The following is a 16,701-nucleotide window of genomic DNA, read 5'->3' on the forward strand; positions in this document are numbered from 1 at the left end:
TGATTTAAAAAAAATTGGGTTTATAGGAATTGTGTTTCACTTCTACAAGTAGAAGGAGAGGTACCTAGTAATGCAGCTATTGGACAAATAATGAGAAAGAAAAGGAAAGATAAAACTCAACAACATAAGGTAACACTACTGTGCAGCTGGTGACTTAAAAGTAGAATTAGAAAACAGTAGGAACAAAATGGTGATCCTGTAATTAAGTGGCAGATTAAACCAATAAATAGTTAAAAAGCAGTAGGTTCTCTTCTCTCCAAGACAAAGGATGCCATATACCGACTTAGTCAAACTGTTTTAAGTCCTTAGCAAATACATTCCAAAAAAATTGAGAAGAAAACGTTGTCGATGCCCGATGATGATCGCCTTAGAGAGCTGACGTCATGCTGGAGCAGCCTGTGCTTCAGGCAGTTCGAATTCAAGGGCGCAGGAAAGGAGGGATGTCACCAATAATAAAGGAAACAAATTTGCAAGTAAACTAAGAAACATGCATTGTCAGGCTGCTGGTAGGAAACAGGCTGTACGGCTGTAGGCACTGAGGTTTCTGTAGGCACTGGAGAAGTTGAGGTTAAGAGAATTTTTTTTCCCCCAACAAAGCAGAAAGATTTCAAAAATCATTATTTTGTGCTTAAATAAAAGTGAATTATCCCATCGGCATTATTCTTCCAATCTACCAAGATTCGAGCAAGTCCTTCAATCTGCACTGGTTATGCAGCAGTCTTCGTACCTATATAGCCAAGATTGTCAGTGTTGTAATTTTGTTCTTTACCTATAGCTTTAATCTTTCATCAGTATGGGTCTTCCTCATCTGTGTCCTAAACAGGGAAGATGGAGAGAGAAATTGAGACTATGTATAAAGACACGAACTGATGAGTTCAACAACATTTTGAGTCTGCTAGGTTTCTGACAAGAGCTTAAATGCCTTCCAAAACGCTGCTGTGCCTGAGTAAGCCATAGGACTGGTGGTCGTATAAGCACTTGCAGCTAAATCTGATTTATCACAGATACACAGACAAATTGCCGCTGCATAACCAACATGTGAAGTGTATTTTAAGAGAAGCAGCAGCTAAAGCGCAAGCAAAAGACGAACCATAAAGTGCAGACAGCCATCTTCTTAAAAAGCACTGCCAGTCCCTACAGAGAAGGTCCGGAGCAGCACAAGTTGTCATTTTTCAGCTACAACCACCCACATACTTCAGATCCCCATCGTCTATCGTTTTAACCACAATCCAGTTCTGCAGCTCTCAACTTGAAAGAAACTCAAATGTAACAGCTTTATAAAGGAAATCTCACTAACTTTCCAGCCATTTTAAGTCCAAACTGATTTTCACTGGCTTTGCAGTTTTATTTGTTTGGTAAAATATTAAGCACGAAAAGGTACATTACAGAAACCTCAGAAATGTAGAATCATTAGAGTGAGTGAGACAGGATGTTGAGAGACTTGGTAAGCTAAATATTTTGATATCAGAGAGCAAAGTATCAAACAGATGACAAAATACTCAATATGAAAGCAGCAGGATTATAGCATTCAAATTCGCCTTCTCTCAAAGGATGAGAAGACTTTTTCAATTTTTAAAATCTCCAACTGTCTGAAAGCATTCACCTCACCGAATTGGGGCTCCCATTCTTTCCCATCTCTCCACCTGCAGTAAAGCAATGGTGCCTCCCTGCTCCCCAGCGTGTCACTTGCAGCAGCCTTTCCATCTACCATGGCAACTCTCCCTTTTGCATAAAGCATTTTCTGCTTTCCGCACCTTTCAAAACTCTTGTTCTCGATACTGCTGCCTTGTAATTGCTGTGACTTATGTAGAACTGTAAATACTCCATATTTAACTTGCATAATTGCTCATTTTTCATTCTGGATCTGATAAAGCATAGAAGCCATCAGCACACATCTGTCTGAAGGCCCGTGCATTTAGTACATTTTAAATCACTGGCCTTAGAATAGTGAATCAAGCAATGCATATTTAAATCCTTCCTGACCGCGTATAAAAGACGTAAAGGTGCATCTGAGGTAAGCTTGCTCTGTAGGACATCGGGGAAAAAATGAAAACACTCTCAAATTAGCTATGTTAGTGAGCTTACGCTGGAATGTGCCACACTTACGGCTGTGACTGCTAATGCCAGCACACAGAACTTAGAGGCACGTTTTACAAAACAAGTACAGCAGGTGGCAAAAGCATTCAGTAGTTTCAGCACACATCTGATTAACAGAAGCTTGCTGATAGGGTAGCAAGCAAGCACACAGAATTAGAAGACAACCACCACTTCACAAAACAAAACAAATGAAAAGCCAAAGACAAACAAACCACAAGAGTTTAGCAGGATTACGTTATGATGAAAGCAGCGCAAGTAGGAAGAGCTCCAAGAAAGAGGGAAGGCTGCACACTACCATCTTTGCAAGAAACATAGTGGATTGAGGGATCACTGCCTCCATTCCCCTCTGTAGCACTGTCAAATCCCAAACTGGTTTTGCAGAGCCTTTAAAGAAACCACCCAGCACAGTAGTTAGCACTTAAAATTCTGAATTTTCATCTTAAAATGTCAGCTCAGATTTCAATAAAGTCAAATGACAACTTCCCCTACAAGTAATGCAGTATGACCAGCAGTTCTCACCCCCTATAGCTCATATGTGGAAAACAGGAGCATACGCCTGGCCATCTGGGATGCTGCTTTGACATCCAGAGGTGTTATAACAAGCTCTACCTGCTGCTCTTAGCACCTCCTCTGAGCACCAAAGTTGACAAAACCACTTATGAAAACACCAGCTTTCACTTACCACACAGGTCAGACACCAGTCCTTCAGTTTCCCCAAGCAGTTGCCTGTCTCTGTACGTTCAGGCCTGCAGAAAAAGCACAGGATTAGGTTGGACTTTGCCCCCAACACACATACCAATATCTCCTATGGACTGTGAATTCTAGTTGCGCCACACTGAATTGAAGGCTTTTCACTGCGATGAAAAGCCTTTGACCCTGCACAGCAAAACCAATAGTGGCAGGTCCCTTATTTCGAAGGCGGACATTTCACTTAAGTGCCATGAAGAATACAACAAGACTTGCTATTCAGCTGGCAAATCTTACAACACTAATCAGAACATAGTATTAAAAACCCATTCTGCAAGAAATACTGAATTTATGGCAAAACCAGGCACAGCTCCAGCAGTAGCAGCTTTACCTTATTGTTCTCACTACTGAACATTTCCAGAAGAGAATCCTCTCCAGTTCAGAAAGGAATTCAGTCCCCAGGGCTCATTCAGTACCTGGCATCTCTGCTCAGGCCATCACAGGGGAACCAGCTTGCATTACTCTGTTTTGTTGTTATGGATATTTTGTACCAAAATGCAACACACAAAAACCACATAAGCAAAATATCTCACTGATTTAGGCTGAAATAAATCTGATTACAGAAGTGAAAGACTGTCTAACCCTAAGTGGCTTCAGTTCCATGGCCTCACGCAAATGACAGAAAAAAGGGATGTACAGCACTTAAGTTTATGCTCCAACATGGGGACTTTTCAAAGTTTTCTGACTGCTGGCTAAATTATGCTCATGGAGAAGTAGATTTCAGTGACAGAAGTGCAGACGCTGAGAGCTAGGCAGGAAGCCTAGCTGAGAGCTATATAATGAAGGACAGTGGAGAAATTGTGCTTTGGCCTGTGTCAACAGGCCAAAGTAGAAATACAGGCTTTAGGTTCCAGACAGAACTTACTCATCAGACACTTCGATGGAGGATTTCTTACAGCCCGATTTTTTTTTCTCCTTTAGCACTCCGAATTTCCTTCCCATCCTTACCAACAGCAGAATGACCACAATGATGGAAGGGAGAAATACTAAAATGGACAGCAGCACTGCTGAAGTTAGCTGGAAGGAAAGGCCTGCAGGAAAGACAAAAGAGCAGCCCAGTTGTACCAGCAGTAAAATATGGCTTTCTTAAGTCTCTGTGACAAATGTTCATCCAGGGCACAGGTTTGCTAGCCTTTTCATATAAAGCACAGAGCTGGCAGATTTGAAACAGCTTGTCACAGAATCTGTAGGACTCCTACCACATATCCAACACAGCAGGGTGCTTTATATGCAAAAAGCTACAATGGAAGGCAGGTCACGATATAGTTCTATCAGCACATCTAAGCTGCAAATTTGGGGCAGGTCTCACACATGGGGCAGATGAGGCAATTAAGTATTGATGAGAACCAGTGTTTGTGATGCGACGGTTATTTTTAGACCAGTATTTCCTAAACGTTTAGCTTGTTCTACTGCTGCAATATGTAGAGACTCGAACTCCTGAACAAATGCACAGTTTTGATTTCTGCTCTCACCACAGCTTCCTCTGTGCCTTTTTGCCCCCAGGACATTCAATAGTTCTCAACATCTTTCCATAGCTTGGAAAGAAGGACTGGGGTAACCCTTGCTGAAATTCTAACGTGGATCTCCAGGGAACCCATTTCACAACTTTCAACCCAACCTTCTCTTGGGAGACTCAGACTCCCAAGATTCTGACAAAGCTGCAATGCGGCTCTATCACCTAGATGAGGATGTGCTATTGAAACGGAGGCTTACCCCTCTCTGTCACTATCAGCGTTGTCTGGGGAATGTTATGGTACACGTCTGGAGGATTCTTCACGCTGCAGATGAACGTCCCGTTGTCGCTCATCACTGGGCTTTGGACCGCAATGGAAGCGTCACCCCTGGCAACATTCCCAAGCCAGGATATCCTGCCTTTGAACTTTCCCACTGTTGTTGGATATGGAACAGACTGATAATGAAAAATCTAAAAGGAGGCAAAGACAGTAATTGTACCAATAAAACTCTCATCTCAGAAAGCAAAGGAAACTACTTTTTGGATTATGAACGTAAAGGAATAAACATAAAGGAACACTTCTTATACAGGAGACCTTTTCAAGTTCCAGTTTTAGAATTCTGAGTCAGTCCCATTTCATTGGATCTCCAATGCTTTTATCTACCAGCCTCAGCTCTCAGATGTCACCATCACCATTCCTTCCCTTCTGCAGATATCCAGTTGAGAAGCAGAGCAAGCTTCTCTCGTGCAAGACAGAACATTGCAGTTCTTCACCTTTTGCTTCTTGCACTTTTACTTTTGCTGTCCTATGAGTAGAGACTTAGCAGACCTCACTTCATACAAGCAGAACCCTTTGGTTCCAGATACAAGGACACTCCTAAGAGTTCAAACCCTTCAGGTAGCAGAAGTCACTGATAATCTGTAAAGATGTGCATTTTCTGTCTCCACCTTGAATGAGATTTCCAGTGGGCTTGCAGGCTTATGTATTTATGCTTAGATTTCAAAATGCTGCCAACAAGACAGCAAGTAGCAGCCCATAAACCCTAGAGGCTGTCATCATCACTGTCTTCAGACTGTGACTGCACACATATTCTTACTACTCCAAGATATATCGGCAGTAGACTGCATGACACAACTACTAGGGTACAGCTGCCTTCAAGAAAGCTACCAATGCTTTACAGTCCTTCTATACACAGCTACAGCCTACGATGCAGGCTTTGTGCCAAAACCCAAAGTTTATCTACTTTATCAACATTATGCTATTATGCATTTACCTAGAGTATTTTTTGCCCAAAGAACACTAAAGCAATTTCACATGGGAAAGAAGGTGACGGTGAGAGTACCAAAGCCTAAAGTGCAGCGCAGCAAGGGAAACAGAAAAGTATCATCAAGTGTTCAGCATGGACAGAGCCCTGGTCAGTCTCCATTAGAAAAAGACTCCCTGTTCCGCTTACTGTCTCCATCTGACCACCTGCGAGGGGCCGGTATGTCCAGTCTACTGTCAGGCGCTCAGTGATGGGCGAACTGGATTTGAACGAGCATTTCAATGATACTTGTTCACCAACAAAAGCTTGCACTTTAGGACTGGCTCTAATTTCCAGGGAAAGAGCATTGCAGACACCTGATGGAACAAGCACAAAAGACAAGGATTGGATTCTTGTCACCTGTGAGGCACGGGAGTGATGATGTCCCAAAGGTATCGACCCATGTGCAGCTCAATCACAGTCCAAAGACTGAAGCACAGTAGTGACTACTTCCCCCATAATGAAAGCTAAAGAAAAGCAGACAACTTCCCTAGCCTATTCACTGTAGGATTGCAACTAGCCCCAATTAAAGTACTTATCTGGAAAATGCCACCAAGAGCCTACAGATATTTAGCTATGGAGATAAAGAGCTGACAAACCGAATCAGCTGGCTCTCTGACGAGTTGCAAAGTGCCAGCTTTAGAGTACTTCAAGGCAGCTCTGGCTCTGTGTGTCTTGCCCCAGAGTAATACAGCCAGAGATTTACACATGCACCACGTCAAGAGTCACCCTGCAGCAGCAAGTACTCTTACTTCTTGTTTTCAGTGCATGCAACAACTTCGACCTCATTCGCCTACTGTGATGCTGCAGCCAGGGATAAGGGCAGCCTGCCCAGCATTCAGCAGAAGCACGTTCAATCCTCCCTGTCATGAGCCGTCTGCTCCTGGCTTTTGAAGATTTATTATGGTGATACTCTGCATGCAGTTCTGCTCTAATTGTCACAGCTGACTCCTCTGCTCTTTCTACTCAGGTTTGCCAGTTCCCGTGCAAGTTTCTGGCGTTGCACGCCTGTTCCACAGCTACTGATATAAAACGCGGGGGTCTTGGCAACGCGCTGCTTTTGCTGCCGACTGAAGGCCCTGAAGCCTTGCGCGCAGCTAGCTGGGCCCCAGCAAAGCAAGCAGGGACGGGACACCGTGCCCGCGTCTCGACTGCGAGCAGCGGGCAGGGCGAGGAAGAGAACGCGGCAGCTGCCTGCCGTGCCCTGCCGCACGGCCTTCCTTCACGCCCCGCACCCCGCCAGCCCTCCTGCCGCTTCCAGCGCCCCGCCGCGGGGGCCGCACAGCGAAGCCGGGGCTCGGAGCGGTCCGCGGCCGGCCGCCCCCGCTCCAGAACGGCCCTCCCCGGAGCCTCCGAGCCCGCCACCTCCCCGCGGACCACCCTCGCTGCGGGGGCCGCCGGCCGCCGCCCCCGGAGCCGCCTGCCGGGCGCTCCCAGCCCAGCTCCCAGCCGGACCCACCGCGAGCAGGGCCGAGCCCGGCCGCTCCGGTCCCGTCCCGTGCCACCCCGCCGCCCACCCGCCGCCGCACCCGGAGCGGACCCCGTTACCGAGCAGAAGCAGGACCCCCCGCGGAAGGAGGAGGAGGCCGCCGCCGGCCGGCACCGCCTCGCCGGCCCACATCCCGGCTCCGCTCAGGGCCGCAACATGGCGGCTCACCTGCGGACAGTGCAGGTGAGGGCGGGGGCAACCCCAAGATGGCCGCCCCGCGTCGCCATGGCGACGGGTCGCCTCGCACCTGGGGCGGCCGCGCCCCTGTCCGGCCCGGCCCGCCGCGGGGACGGGACCACCGGCCCTCCCGCGGCCCGGGCCCTCCGCAAACCCCGGCGGTCGCGTCCGCGCTAGCCGGCGGGCTGCCGTACTTCTCGGAGCAGAAAGGCCACTCGTTGGAGGCGCCGGGGGCGCAGCAGGGCTGCGCACCCCCGCGCCTGTGTAAGTAACACCACCGTAACCTGTGCAAGTCCCCACAAGGCGCCTTTATTTATAACACACATGACTGAAAATGAAAACATACAAACAGGTAATGTGGCCAGCACATCACAGGTAGGGTTGTAAAGTCATAAAGATACTCTTTAAACAAACCGGCTGATGTTTTGAGTTGGTGCTGGTTAAATACTGTAACAGCTCTGCGGTTTCAAGGACGCGGGGCTTCGTTTGCCATAGCGAGATTAAGCTTATGGAGGTGAAGGGTACATGCCCAGTGAGCGCATGCAAGGCGGGGGGGAGATGTGCTGGTGGGCACCTGGGCAATAAACGGCAGCCGGAGAAAGGGGGAGCGCGCTGCTGCTGTTGCTGGAAGCCTGATAGCGTGCCAGCAGCCGTTGTGTGCAGCTACGCCAGGCGGCAGCGGGGCAGCGCACTGCCAGAGCATCGCTGGCTCAGGGCAGTCCCTGAGCTTGAGCCGCAGCTGCCAGGCAAAGTTTTGGGGCGCCTGCAACGGTGTGCGTAAGGCTGCTGAGCGAGGGAAAGAAGCGTTGCGCCTGGCCGTGGTGTGCTCCTCAGAGGGAGGGGGCTGGAGAGCTGAGGGGAAAGGAGGTCAGCATTGGGATGTAGTGGCAGAGCAGGAGCGGGAAAAGGAGGGGAGCCGGCAAAGCGCGTGGCCGCATGCTGTGCGGCAGAAGGCAGCGTCCTCAGCTACCGTAGCTACAAAGCCTGCTGAAGCTGCAAGAGATCCATATGAAAAACACACCCACTGGTAAACATTATCCCTAATAAAAAATGCATACATGCCCGAACTGTAATACTTCCCATGTAAAGTAGCAAAGAGATTTAAAGTATAGTGTAGCAACTGGCTGCTCCTCTGATCCCTCACGTAGTCAGTCTTCCTTTTTATGATGTCAAAGAAGATTTTGAGGGAGGAAAAATAGGGCAACACATATGCACCTTGCAATTTTGAAGGTGCAAGAGTGTGTCTGCTCAGACACTTGGAAAAAATCTCTATTCAGTCAGATATTGGGCCATTTTGTTCAATGCTCTTGGCCTTTTTTCATCTCCAGAGCAGCTTTCTTCACATTCTGCAAGTGTGAAGATCAAGGAAAGTTCCTTGTCCATGGGGCAAGTTCCTCCTGCTTTGCATAATTTACAATTTATGTTAAGGTCATCCTCTTTCCTTGCAAGAATTTCAGGTTGGGCAGGGATACCACACTTGCAGCACGAGGCGTCTGTAATTCAGCTTTGTTCTAACATCCGAAATTACAAGCTTTCACCATCTGCTTTAGAAGTGCCTAAGAAAAAAGATTATAAGAAAACAAAAACAGATTCATTACTCAGGGTTACTGCTGAAAACAAAAATAGTAGAGGCAACTGCTGACCTCAGAAAGTGAGTGGGTAAAAATTATACCGAAACATTTCAGCAAAGCCAGCAAACCTGGAAACAGTTTCAGTCTTCTTGTAGCAATTTTAAAACAATAAAGATTAATTTAATCAAAAAGCCGATTCAAAACTCATGAAAGGAAAGTAATTCCTCTTTTTCCACAAAGCAGGCACGTCACGGAAAGCAGCAACAACGGCTTTCCTACCAACGATCGTCACCTCTAGGGTGGAGAAATCTTTTCTACAGTTGAGAGGGAGTTCTGTCTCCACTGCCTGTTCAGTCACCAGTCTTTCTGAAGATGCCTCAAGAGCCAAGTTTGACTGTGGCCTCAGTTTTTTCTGTTTATGGCTATCAAGGCCATAGAAGTGAAATACCTAAGTGAAACCATCTGAGAAAGCCTGCAGTAACACTGAGAATGTTTGAATGGATACCTGCATTGTATATGCCATCAAAGACCTCTAGTCTTCTAATGGACGGGCTTCCTTTTCTTCTCTAATCTTCAGATTCTCCTTTTCTCTACTGTCATTAAAAAAAGGGTGGAAAAAAAAAGCCCAAATCAGCATCAGATATTCTGAGCAGCAGAGTCACCTTCTGAGTTAAATATAACATACATAACCCATAAAAAGAAGAAGTTATCCAATAAGCTAATAAGCATGCTACGTGCATGGTGACCACAGTTCACAGAGGAAAGAACTGAGTGGCCATCTGCCAACTACCACCACAACAGCTGGATCCTTCTCTGAGTGAGGAGCCACGGTGAAGGGCAAGAGCAAAATGAGGACTCCAAAGCTTGTTCGTCCTGGGGCTCCGGTCTGACTGCAAGTAAACAGCCAATTATTGCTAATTGTGCTGGCAGTTTTGCATTGGAGATGCTTAGTGTAGGGTCCAAGACAATGATTCAGAGTAGCTATGAAGATATTTGACAAGCTTTCCCAGAAACCTTTCTCTCCCTCTCCTCTGTCCTTACAGTTCAGTGTCCGCCACCTCGATCCTCTTCTCTTGTGCTTTCTTCTGATGGTGTCGATAGATAATCACAACTGTCACCACAATGATCATCAGAACACAAGCAGACCCAATGGCCACTGCCAGGAAGTGGATTTCTGAGAAATGCACTGCATAGAGAGAAACAGATAAATGAACAGGAGGGACACACAGAGGGCTCTTGGCATGAGGCTGGGAACCTGTACCCATGAATATAACCTTTCCTCAGGTTCCTTTTTTCCTTGTACCCATTAACTACACTCATACTTTCTCTCTATAATCCCTTTTCTTACATAGATTTTCCCCAGTGTGGAGGAAGGTCTGCCAATGCTTCACACTGGCTAAATTCACATGACGCATGGTGGGGTTCTTGGCCTCTCACCTTTCTGCACAACTCTGAGACGCACTTCACCAATTGTGCCATCAACATCTGGTGGGTTCTTCACCTGGCAGGTGAATGTCCCATTGTCAGTGGGCTGCAAATTCCAGATAACGATGGAAACATCATTACGCTCAATATTCCCATCCCAGGTGATTCGCTCTTTAAACCGTCCAGCAGACATCTCGTAGGGCTCCTTCAGGTAAAAAAATACCTACAAGAGAGAGAGGAAGCTGTCATTCCTACGCACTGTGCAGTCTTTGCGATAGAAGCAGCACATGCAAGCGGAGTGCCATGGGCTGAGGCACATGGCCTGAGCTGAGGAGAGCTGTGTTGGCCCAGTTGCTCTCAGAGGAGCTCTGAGAGCATTTCAAAAGATCGTGCCTTGTGCATTTCAGCCGTGCTTGCCCATAATACCCACACCCAGAATTTTTGCAGTACCCAGTGCTGGGCCTTGGGACTGGTTTGTTTGGGCAAGTCTACATCAGTGAAATGGAGCATAAAGGTCTCACTCACTGGCTCATGAGAGCTCAGGTCCTCGGGCTGGAAGTTCCAGGTCACTGACAGGTCCTGGCTAATAGGACTGCTGCTGTAAAAGGTGCATTTTAACCGCAGGTTAGTGCCATTCACAGCATCCACCTCCTTGGAAGTGTGAACTTCCACAGCTGCCACAGGCCACAGTGCTGCAGGGAAAACAGCAGGGATTAGAGGTAAAGAAAACTACTGTCTAGGAGTAAGCTCATCACTTCTTATCTGCATTTAGTCTGTGCAGGAGCCTGCCTTATCTATCCCTGTCAATGTTTAACCTGGCACTCACAGGCACACAGATGTAATTACTGAGGGAGGCGGTTCATGCATACACAGAATCCAAGAGATCCCCTTGTGCTTCACGGATTTTGTCAAGTTTTGTCAGCAAGGTGCACAGCGCTGGTTTCAAGGCAGTTTGCAGTCATCTGAACTGCTGGTAAAGTTGTTTTGTGGCTGCAGTTAAACACTTACAGATCTGATAACTGGTTGAGAAAGGACCACTGAGAATGACTTGCCTAAAGGGACAATAGACTTTGTTTTGGGAGGAAATTTCTCTCTTCAGGCATGAGCAAACTTGACATCTAGCAGCTTCAATGCTGTTGTAAATGCCACCCCTCCTTAGATACACACTTGCTCCTGACTGGCACTAAAGATACCGTGTAACTTTTCATGTGCTTGTCCTGGTCACATTTTCGCAAGTGATTACACTCTACTGCACTCAATTCCTCGAGCAGGTTTCTTCAGAAAAGCAGTCCTGCCCTTTCAAGTAGGACTGCTGAGGCCCAATAAACAATTGCTATTTCCCATGCTAGAACTTTCCTTTATTCGCTTTGTGTTATCAGCCTGAGTGTCATGCAAAGCGCGGTGAAAACTGCTCTTCTTGATGTAAGAAGTGCCTCTTAGGTTAATAGCCCAGCTGGACAACTACAGTCAAATGTAGTCAGGCTGAAAAACTCCACAGGAAATCCTCAAGGTAAATCTGTAAGCATTTGTTTGGCAAAGAAACATCCTCTGTTAACCAAACCGCCACAGCTGCCTTTTTAAAAGTAAGGCGGCATCGCTAACCAGATGCTACCCTGAAAGGGAGACAATCAGCAAGAGCACCAAGACACGGAAAGAAGAAGAATGAAAAATAGGAAACGCAAAGGGTTGCTGGTGAAGATGCCTCGCACGCCTGAGCCCTAGCTGTCCTCTGGCTTGCCCTGCCGTTTCAGATAGAGTTCAATCGCTCCGGCAGGTTGGTGCTACAAAAACGGGGGTGCTGCAAGTTCTCGCTTTTTATCCCCGCAATCACTGTGTTGCTTGCCTGACCATTTAGCTCCCCGAGTTAGTGGGTTAGTTTCCACAAAACAGGGGGGCTGAGCTAAAAATCTTGCTGCTGCTGAAAGGGAAGTCCTCCTTCTTCCTGATCATGTGCTCCCCTTAGTTTCCTTTTCCTCACTGGTCAAACTAACACAGCAGAAAAAGAAAATATTAATAATTTTCCATCGCTTTAGGGAGATGAATTAACTCACCCCCGTGTGATTTGAGCAAAAAAAAAAAAAAAAGCTTCGCCGGGGTTGTAAAATACGGCTTCATAACAAAGGCAATCAATACTTTTCCTGCATTTGCAAATATTTTTTAACCAAAGACTTCCTTAGCAAATAATTTTTTTTCTCAAAGGAGAAAATATTTTAAATGCAAAACCAGTAAAGGTGTTCACATTTGAAAAATGTCATTGGCAGAGATCATGTTTCTCATCCAAAGATTCAGTATCAATTCTTTTATTTTTAAACTCCTTTAAAAGAACAACTGTGGGAAGTAACTGCAACATACTTTTTTTCCAAGACAGATTACCGAGCGCACTCGTGTGCATTTGGGAAAGGAGAACATGGTGTTCCTAGATTCCGGTTATACTGATATAAACCACTGAAAATTCAAGAGAGTTTATTGTCGGTCTGGAATCGTTGCTGTGTAAAGGATCTAGACCCAGCGATGCTTAACAATCTCTGATTGTCTAGTAACAAAGATAGTGGAAAAAAAAACATCTAGGAGTAAAGTCCAGATTCCCAGCAGGAGAGGAAAGGATGTGTAACCAGAGCTCGGAATGAGATCAGTGTTCTTCTTCCGCTTGAACACACCTAAACCTGTTTGTCGGAGAAACTCAATCATTTCGTGCCACTTGCAGTGAACCCCAGACGGAAAGAATCACAGCAATCGTCCACAGCAGGTATCTGAAACTCCTCTAAAGTCGCTGCCTTCATGAGGACGATAATTAAGAGATCAGAAGAGGAAAGTCAGGATAGCAGGATAGACCAGACAGTACCATGTTTCCTTACCTGGAAGCTGTATCCCAAGGAAAAGCACAGCACCCAGCCAGCTGGGGCCATCCATCGGGAAGACAAAGCCCTACTCCGTGGGTCGATCAGTGCTGGAAAGAGAAATTCGTTTCAGGCTCTCGATAACCAGATGAAAGATGAGTTTCTCAAAGCCTTCCCAGCACAGTAGAGCAAATTCCTTTCTCTCTGCTTGGCCTGCACAAGTACTCCTTCCTGCCTGAGTCAGAGAGCACTCCCTGCCCTTGCACTGAAAGGCAAGGTGCGACCAGCCCAACTCACTTCTGTGCGTAAAACAGGGAGATTTTCAAGGTAGGATGAATTTCTTCTGCCTCCCATATTCCTTTGCTCTTTTGTGTTGCAATCATCCCTCCTCCCAGCTTCCACCTGAAACCACTCCCCTCTTGTGGGAGGTAATTTGCTCCTAAAAGCAAATTTGCCTGAAGGTGTTTGTAGATAGCCTGAAGGAACGAGGGCCATTTGTTTGGCAAAAACCTGCAAACGATCCAAAAAAAGCAACCCAAACCACATAGTCTGGCAGCAGCATGGGCACACATCCAGAGGATGGAAACGTCCTACTGAAACACAGATACCTACACTAAAATGAAGTGATCATTACAATGTTACTTGGTTGCAGCCATCCCACAGAAGAACTGGGAGACTGCATTAACTGGTGCTTGTAAAGGTGGTGGAAAAGTCAAGAGACAATTACATTGGACATGAGTCCAGCTTGGTGCTAGTCCAGGCACAGCTGCGGAAACCCCACTGTGCTTAACAAGCAGCGCAAGGTACGAGAGAAACTCAGTGCGACACGAAATATTCTCCTGGTGGCATGTGGCAATTGTGAAAGCATCAAACTGAGTTGTGCACGTGTGTTGGCAAAATAAGGATGTTTGCACTCAAAGACCATAAATCACTTTAATAGCAGAACCTGCTGCTGGCTGTGGCTGTATTTGTGTCTGGGCCATGGTCTAGTTCCCAGAAGTCATCCCAGGTAATGAGCTTTTGTCGTGACTGATGCTATTTTCCTCGCAGTGGTGCCAAGGCAGGGACGGGGAGGATGCCCTAACCCCTGGGTGTTTCGAAGGGCTCTCTTCAGCTCAGAGCTAAGGCGCAGAGTGAGGGCACTCTAGCTGTGCAGCAGTGTGGGCTCTGACTGGGATGTTTCAGATTACCTGGGACACACAGAGAGGATGTCAGAACTGGCCAGAACAAGGGTTTGGTGGAAAGAGGACAGTAGCAGGACTCTCAGACTTCCTGCTGATGAGCAACCATATGGACATCTCCCATTTGCTGTTGTAACATCCTTGCAGCAATTTCTGAGGAGAATACGGAATTTATTTTTAACTTTTAAACTTCAAGTTACAAATTTGGCAATGTAAAAAGGCACTGAGGCCATCAGTCTCACCGATTGTCCACAGAACAGCATAGCGAATCTTGTCTTTGCTAATACCTCTGAGATACCAGATACCTCTGTTTTCATGGGAACCACTTGGCCCTGTGTTGACCCTTCACCACTGCATCTCCCCAGATTTCCACTCTGTTACTATTCCAAAACATCATCTCCATTTCTTTCATTGCCACCATAAATATTTACTTGGCTGGTGGTTTTTTGTCTGTTTGTTTTGCAAACAGAGGATACTTTTGCCTTTTCAGATTTTGTTTCAAGTATCTGTAAGGCAGTGCTCAGCAGTCAATTTTCTGCCACCTCCTAAGATTGTCCTTCCGCACAGCAGCAACTTCTCATCCTCAGGCAGCCCGGGCAGAGTCCAGTAGCACAAGCATGTTTCTTGCTGTAGTAGCTGCCCTTTGGACACTCTGGCCAGGCAGCAACACTACTGACTCTCACTTGAGAGCACATTTGTGTAACGCACAGGACTGGGAAGAGGGTCTTTATTTGCAGACTCCAACTATTAAGAGAAGACCACATCCCTGGCATCCTTACTAGCAACATAAATTCTCTCATTTTTCATTTTGAGACAGGACTAAGTAAGAAACAGGTCTGACAGCTAATGAGAGCACCTCAATAAACGAAATAAGGGCCCGCAACATTGTGATTAGCCGTGTCATTAAACGGTGAGCTCTTGGGAAGGAGCAAAAAGCCAGCCCATCCTTCCAGGCAGCTGGGAAGGAGAGGTGTGTGGCAGGGGCAGAAACGCAGGGCACCCTTGCGGAAGGAAAGACACGGCTGGCTTTGCCGTGTCCGCTTTGGATGCGTGCCCTCCCATCCCCACGGTTCTCACAACCATCTGAGCGGCTCTGCCACCTCTGTAGGCTTCAAGCGGAGGGAAATGGAAAGACAGTGTGTTCCTGCTTCGTCCATGCCAGCAGCCCCGCTGGAAGCAAAGCTCGGACAGGCCCCTGCCCCGGGCCGATGGAGGCGCGGAGGTCTTTGCCTGCCCCCAGCACAGCTTTGAGAAGAGAAGTGTCCCTTCATCGGCGAAAGCGAGCAGCTGTACGAGCCGAGCCCGCCGGGAGGGGTAGGCGCCCCCTCTAGTGGAGCAGGCCGCTTCGGGCCGGGCCCGCAGGCCGCTTCGGGCCGGGCCCGCAGGCCGCTTCGGGCCGGGCCCGCAGGCCGCTTCGGGCCGGGCCCGCAGGCCGCTTCGGGCCGGGCCCGCAGGCCGCTTCGGGCCGGGCCCGCAGGCCGCTTCGGGCCGGGCCCGCAGGCCGCTTCGGGCCGGGCCCGCAGGCCGCTTCGGGCCGGGCCCGCAGGCCGCTTCGGGCCGGGCCCGCAGGCCGCTTCGGGCCGGGCCCGCAGGCCGCTTCGGGCCGGGCCCGCAGGCCGCTTCGGGCCGGGCCCAGGGCCTTTCGAGAGAGCCCGCGCAAGGCCTCTGGGTGGGCAGCAGCGGTGTCGGGGGCTCCGGCCTCCTCCTGGCTGTGCGGGGAAGGGTGTCTCAGGGGGCTCAGCCACCACTTTCGCCACACTGTCAGTATGTGTGCAGAGGAGAGTCTGGATGAGGAGCTGGCAAGCGCCAGTCTTGAAGAGGCAGCAGGAATAAATGTGTTTTGTTAGAGCAAAATAACAAAAGTAGAGTCCAGATTGCATCATCAGTGACTAAAAGCCCCAGGCTTTACACCCTGGCACTTACAGGCTTATTTCTGCTGACCATACAGTGTCCCTGGGCTGCTGAGCTTCTTGCAGGGTTTCTGGTTCCTTTGTTTATTGCCTCCCATGTTAAGTTGCTTGCAGTGGCTTGATCTTCAGAAGCACTCGCTTTGAAAAGTTGTTACGAAGGTCCTGGCGGCAAATCTAATCTGGACTCATTTATCTCTCCTGCTGCTCCTACGGCAGTTACAACAGGTCTCCTCAGACTTGAACCGGGCTGGTGCAGAGCAGCCACCCCTTGCTGTCAATGACGTTCCGTGAAGACGTTTTGAGCCTCCGCACTTCCTGACGTGGGCTTATTTTATCATAAGTGTTCTGTGTCTTTCTTGGCTGCTTGCAGGTTTCGCTGGAAACGGTGAGTCTCCCCAGCGCTGCTCAGCTCGTCGCTGTACACAGTTCTGGGAAAAAATCTGGGCCTTTTTCTTGTAAGCAAGTACTTGAAAAGCCACTGTGTTCTTTCTTCCCGTGCAGCCGGCCTCA

General features: G+C 48.0%; 2 protein-coding genes across 2 annotated transcripts; both read right to left on the reverse strand.

The window, feature by feature from the left end:
• Window positions 1–788: 788 nt before the first annotated feature.
• LOC309412963 (myelin protein zero-like protein 3) lies at window positions 789–7,222 on the reverse strand (the record flags this gene model as incomplete). The annotated part of the gene is made up of 6 exons (XM_082010020.1): window positions 789–815; window positions 2,780–2,843; window positions 3,710–3,875; window positions 4,558–4,768; window positions 5,752–5,918; window positions 7,150–7,222. 6 exons carry the CDS (start codon window positions 7,220–7,222, stop codon window positions 789–791), a joined length of 708 nt encoding a protein of 235 aa, XP_081866146.1.
• A 2,148-nt stretch (window positions 7,223–9,370) lies between these two features.
• Window positions 9,371–13,173, reverse strand: MPZL2 (myelin protein zero like 2; the record flags this gene model as incomplete). Its single annotated transcript, XM_082010022.1, has 5 exons — window positions 9,371–9,431; window positions 9,880–10,024; window positions 10,276–10,486; window positions 10,789–10,955; window positions 13,119–13,173. 5 exons carry the CDS (start codon window positions 13,171–13,173, stop codon window positions 9,371–9,373), a joined length of 639 nt encoding a protein of 212 aa, XP_081866148.1.
• Window positions 13,174–16,701: the final 3,528 nt, after the last annotated feature.

This window comes from Phaethon aethereus (genome assembly GCF_964289735.1).
Source record: "Phaethon aethereus genome assembly, chromosome: 23".
Classification (NCBI taxonomy): Eukaryota; Metazoa; Chordata; class Aves; order Phaethontiformes; family Phaethontidae; genus Phaethon; species Phaethon aethereus.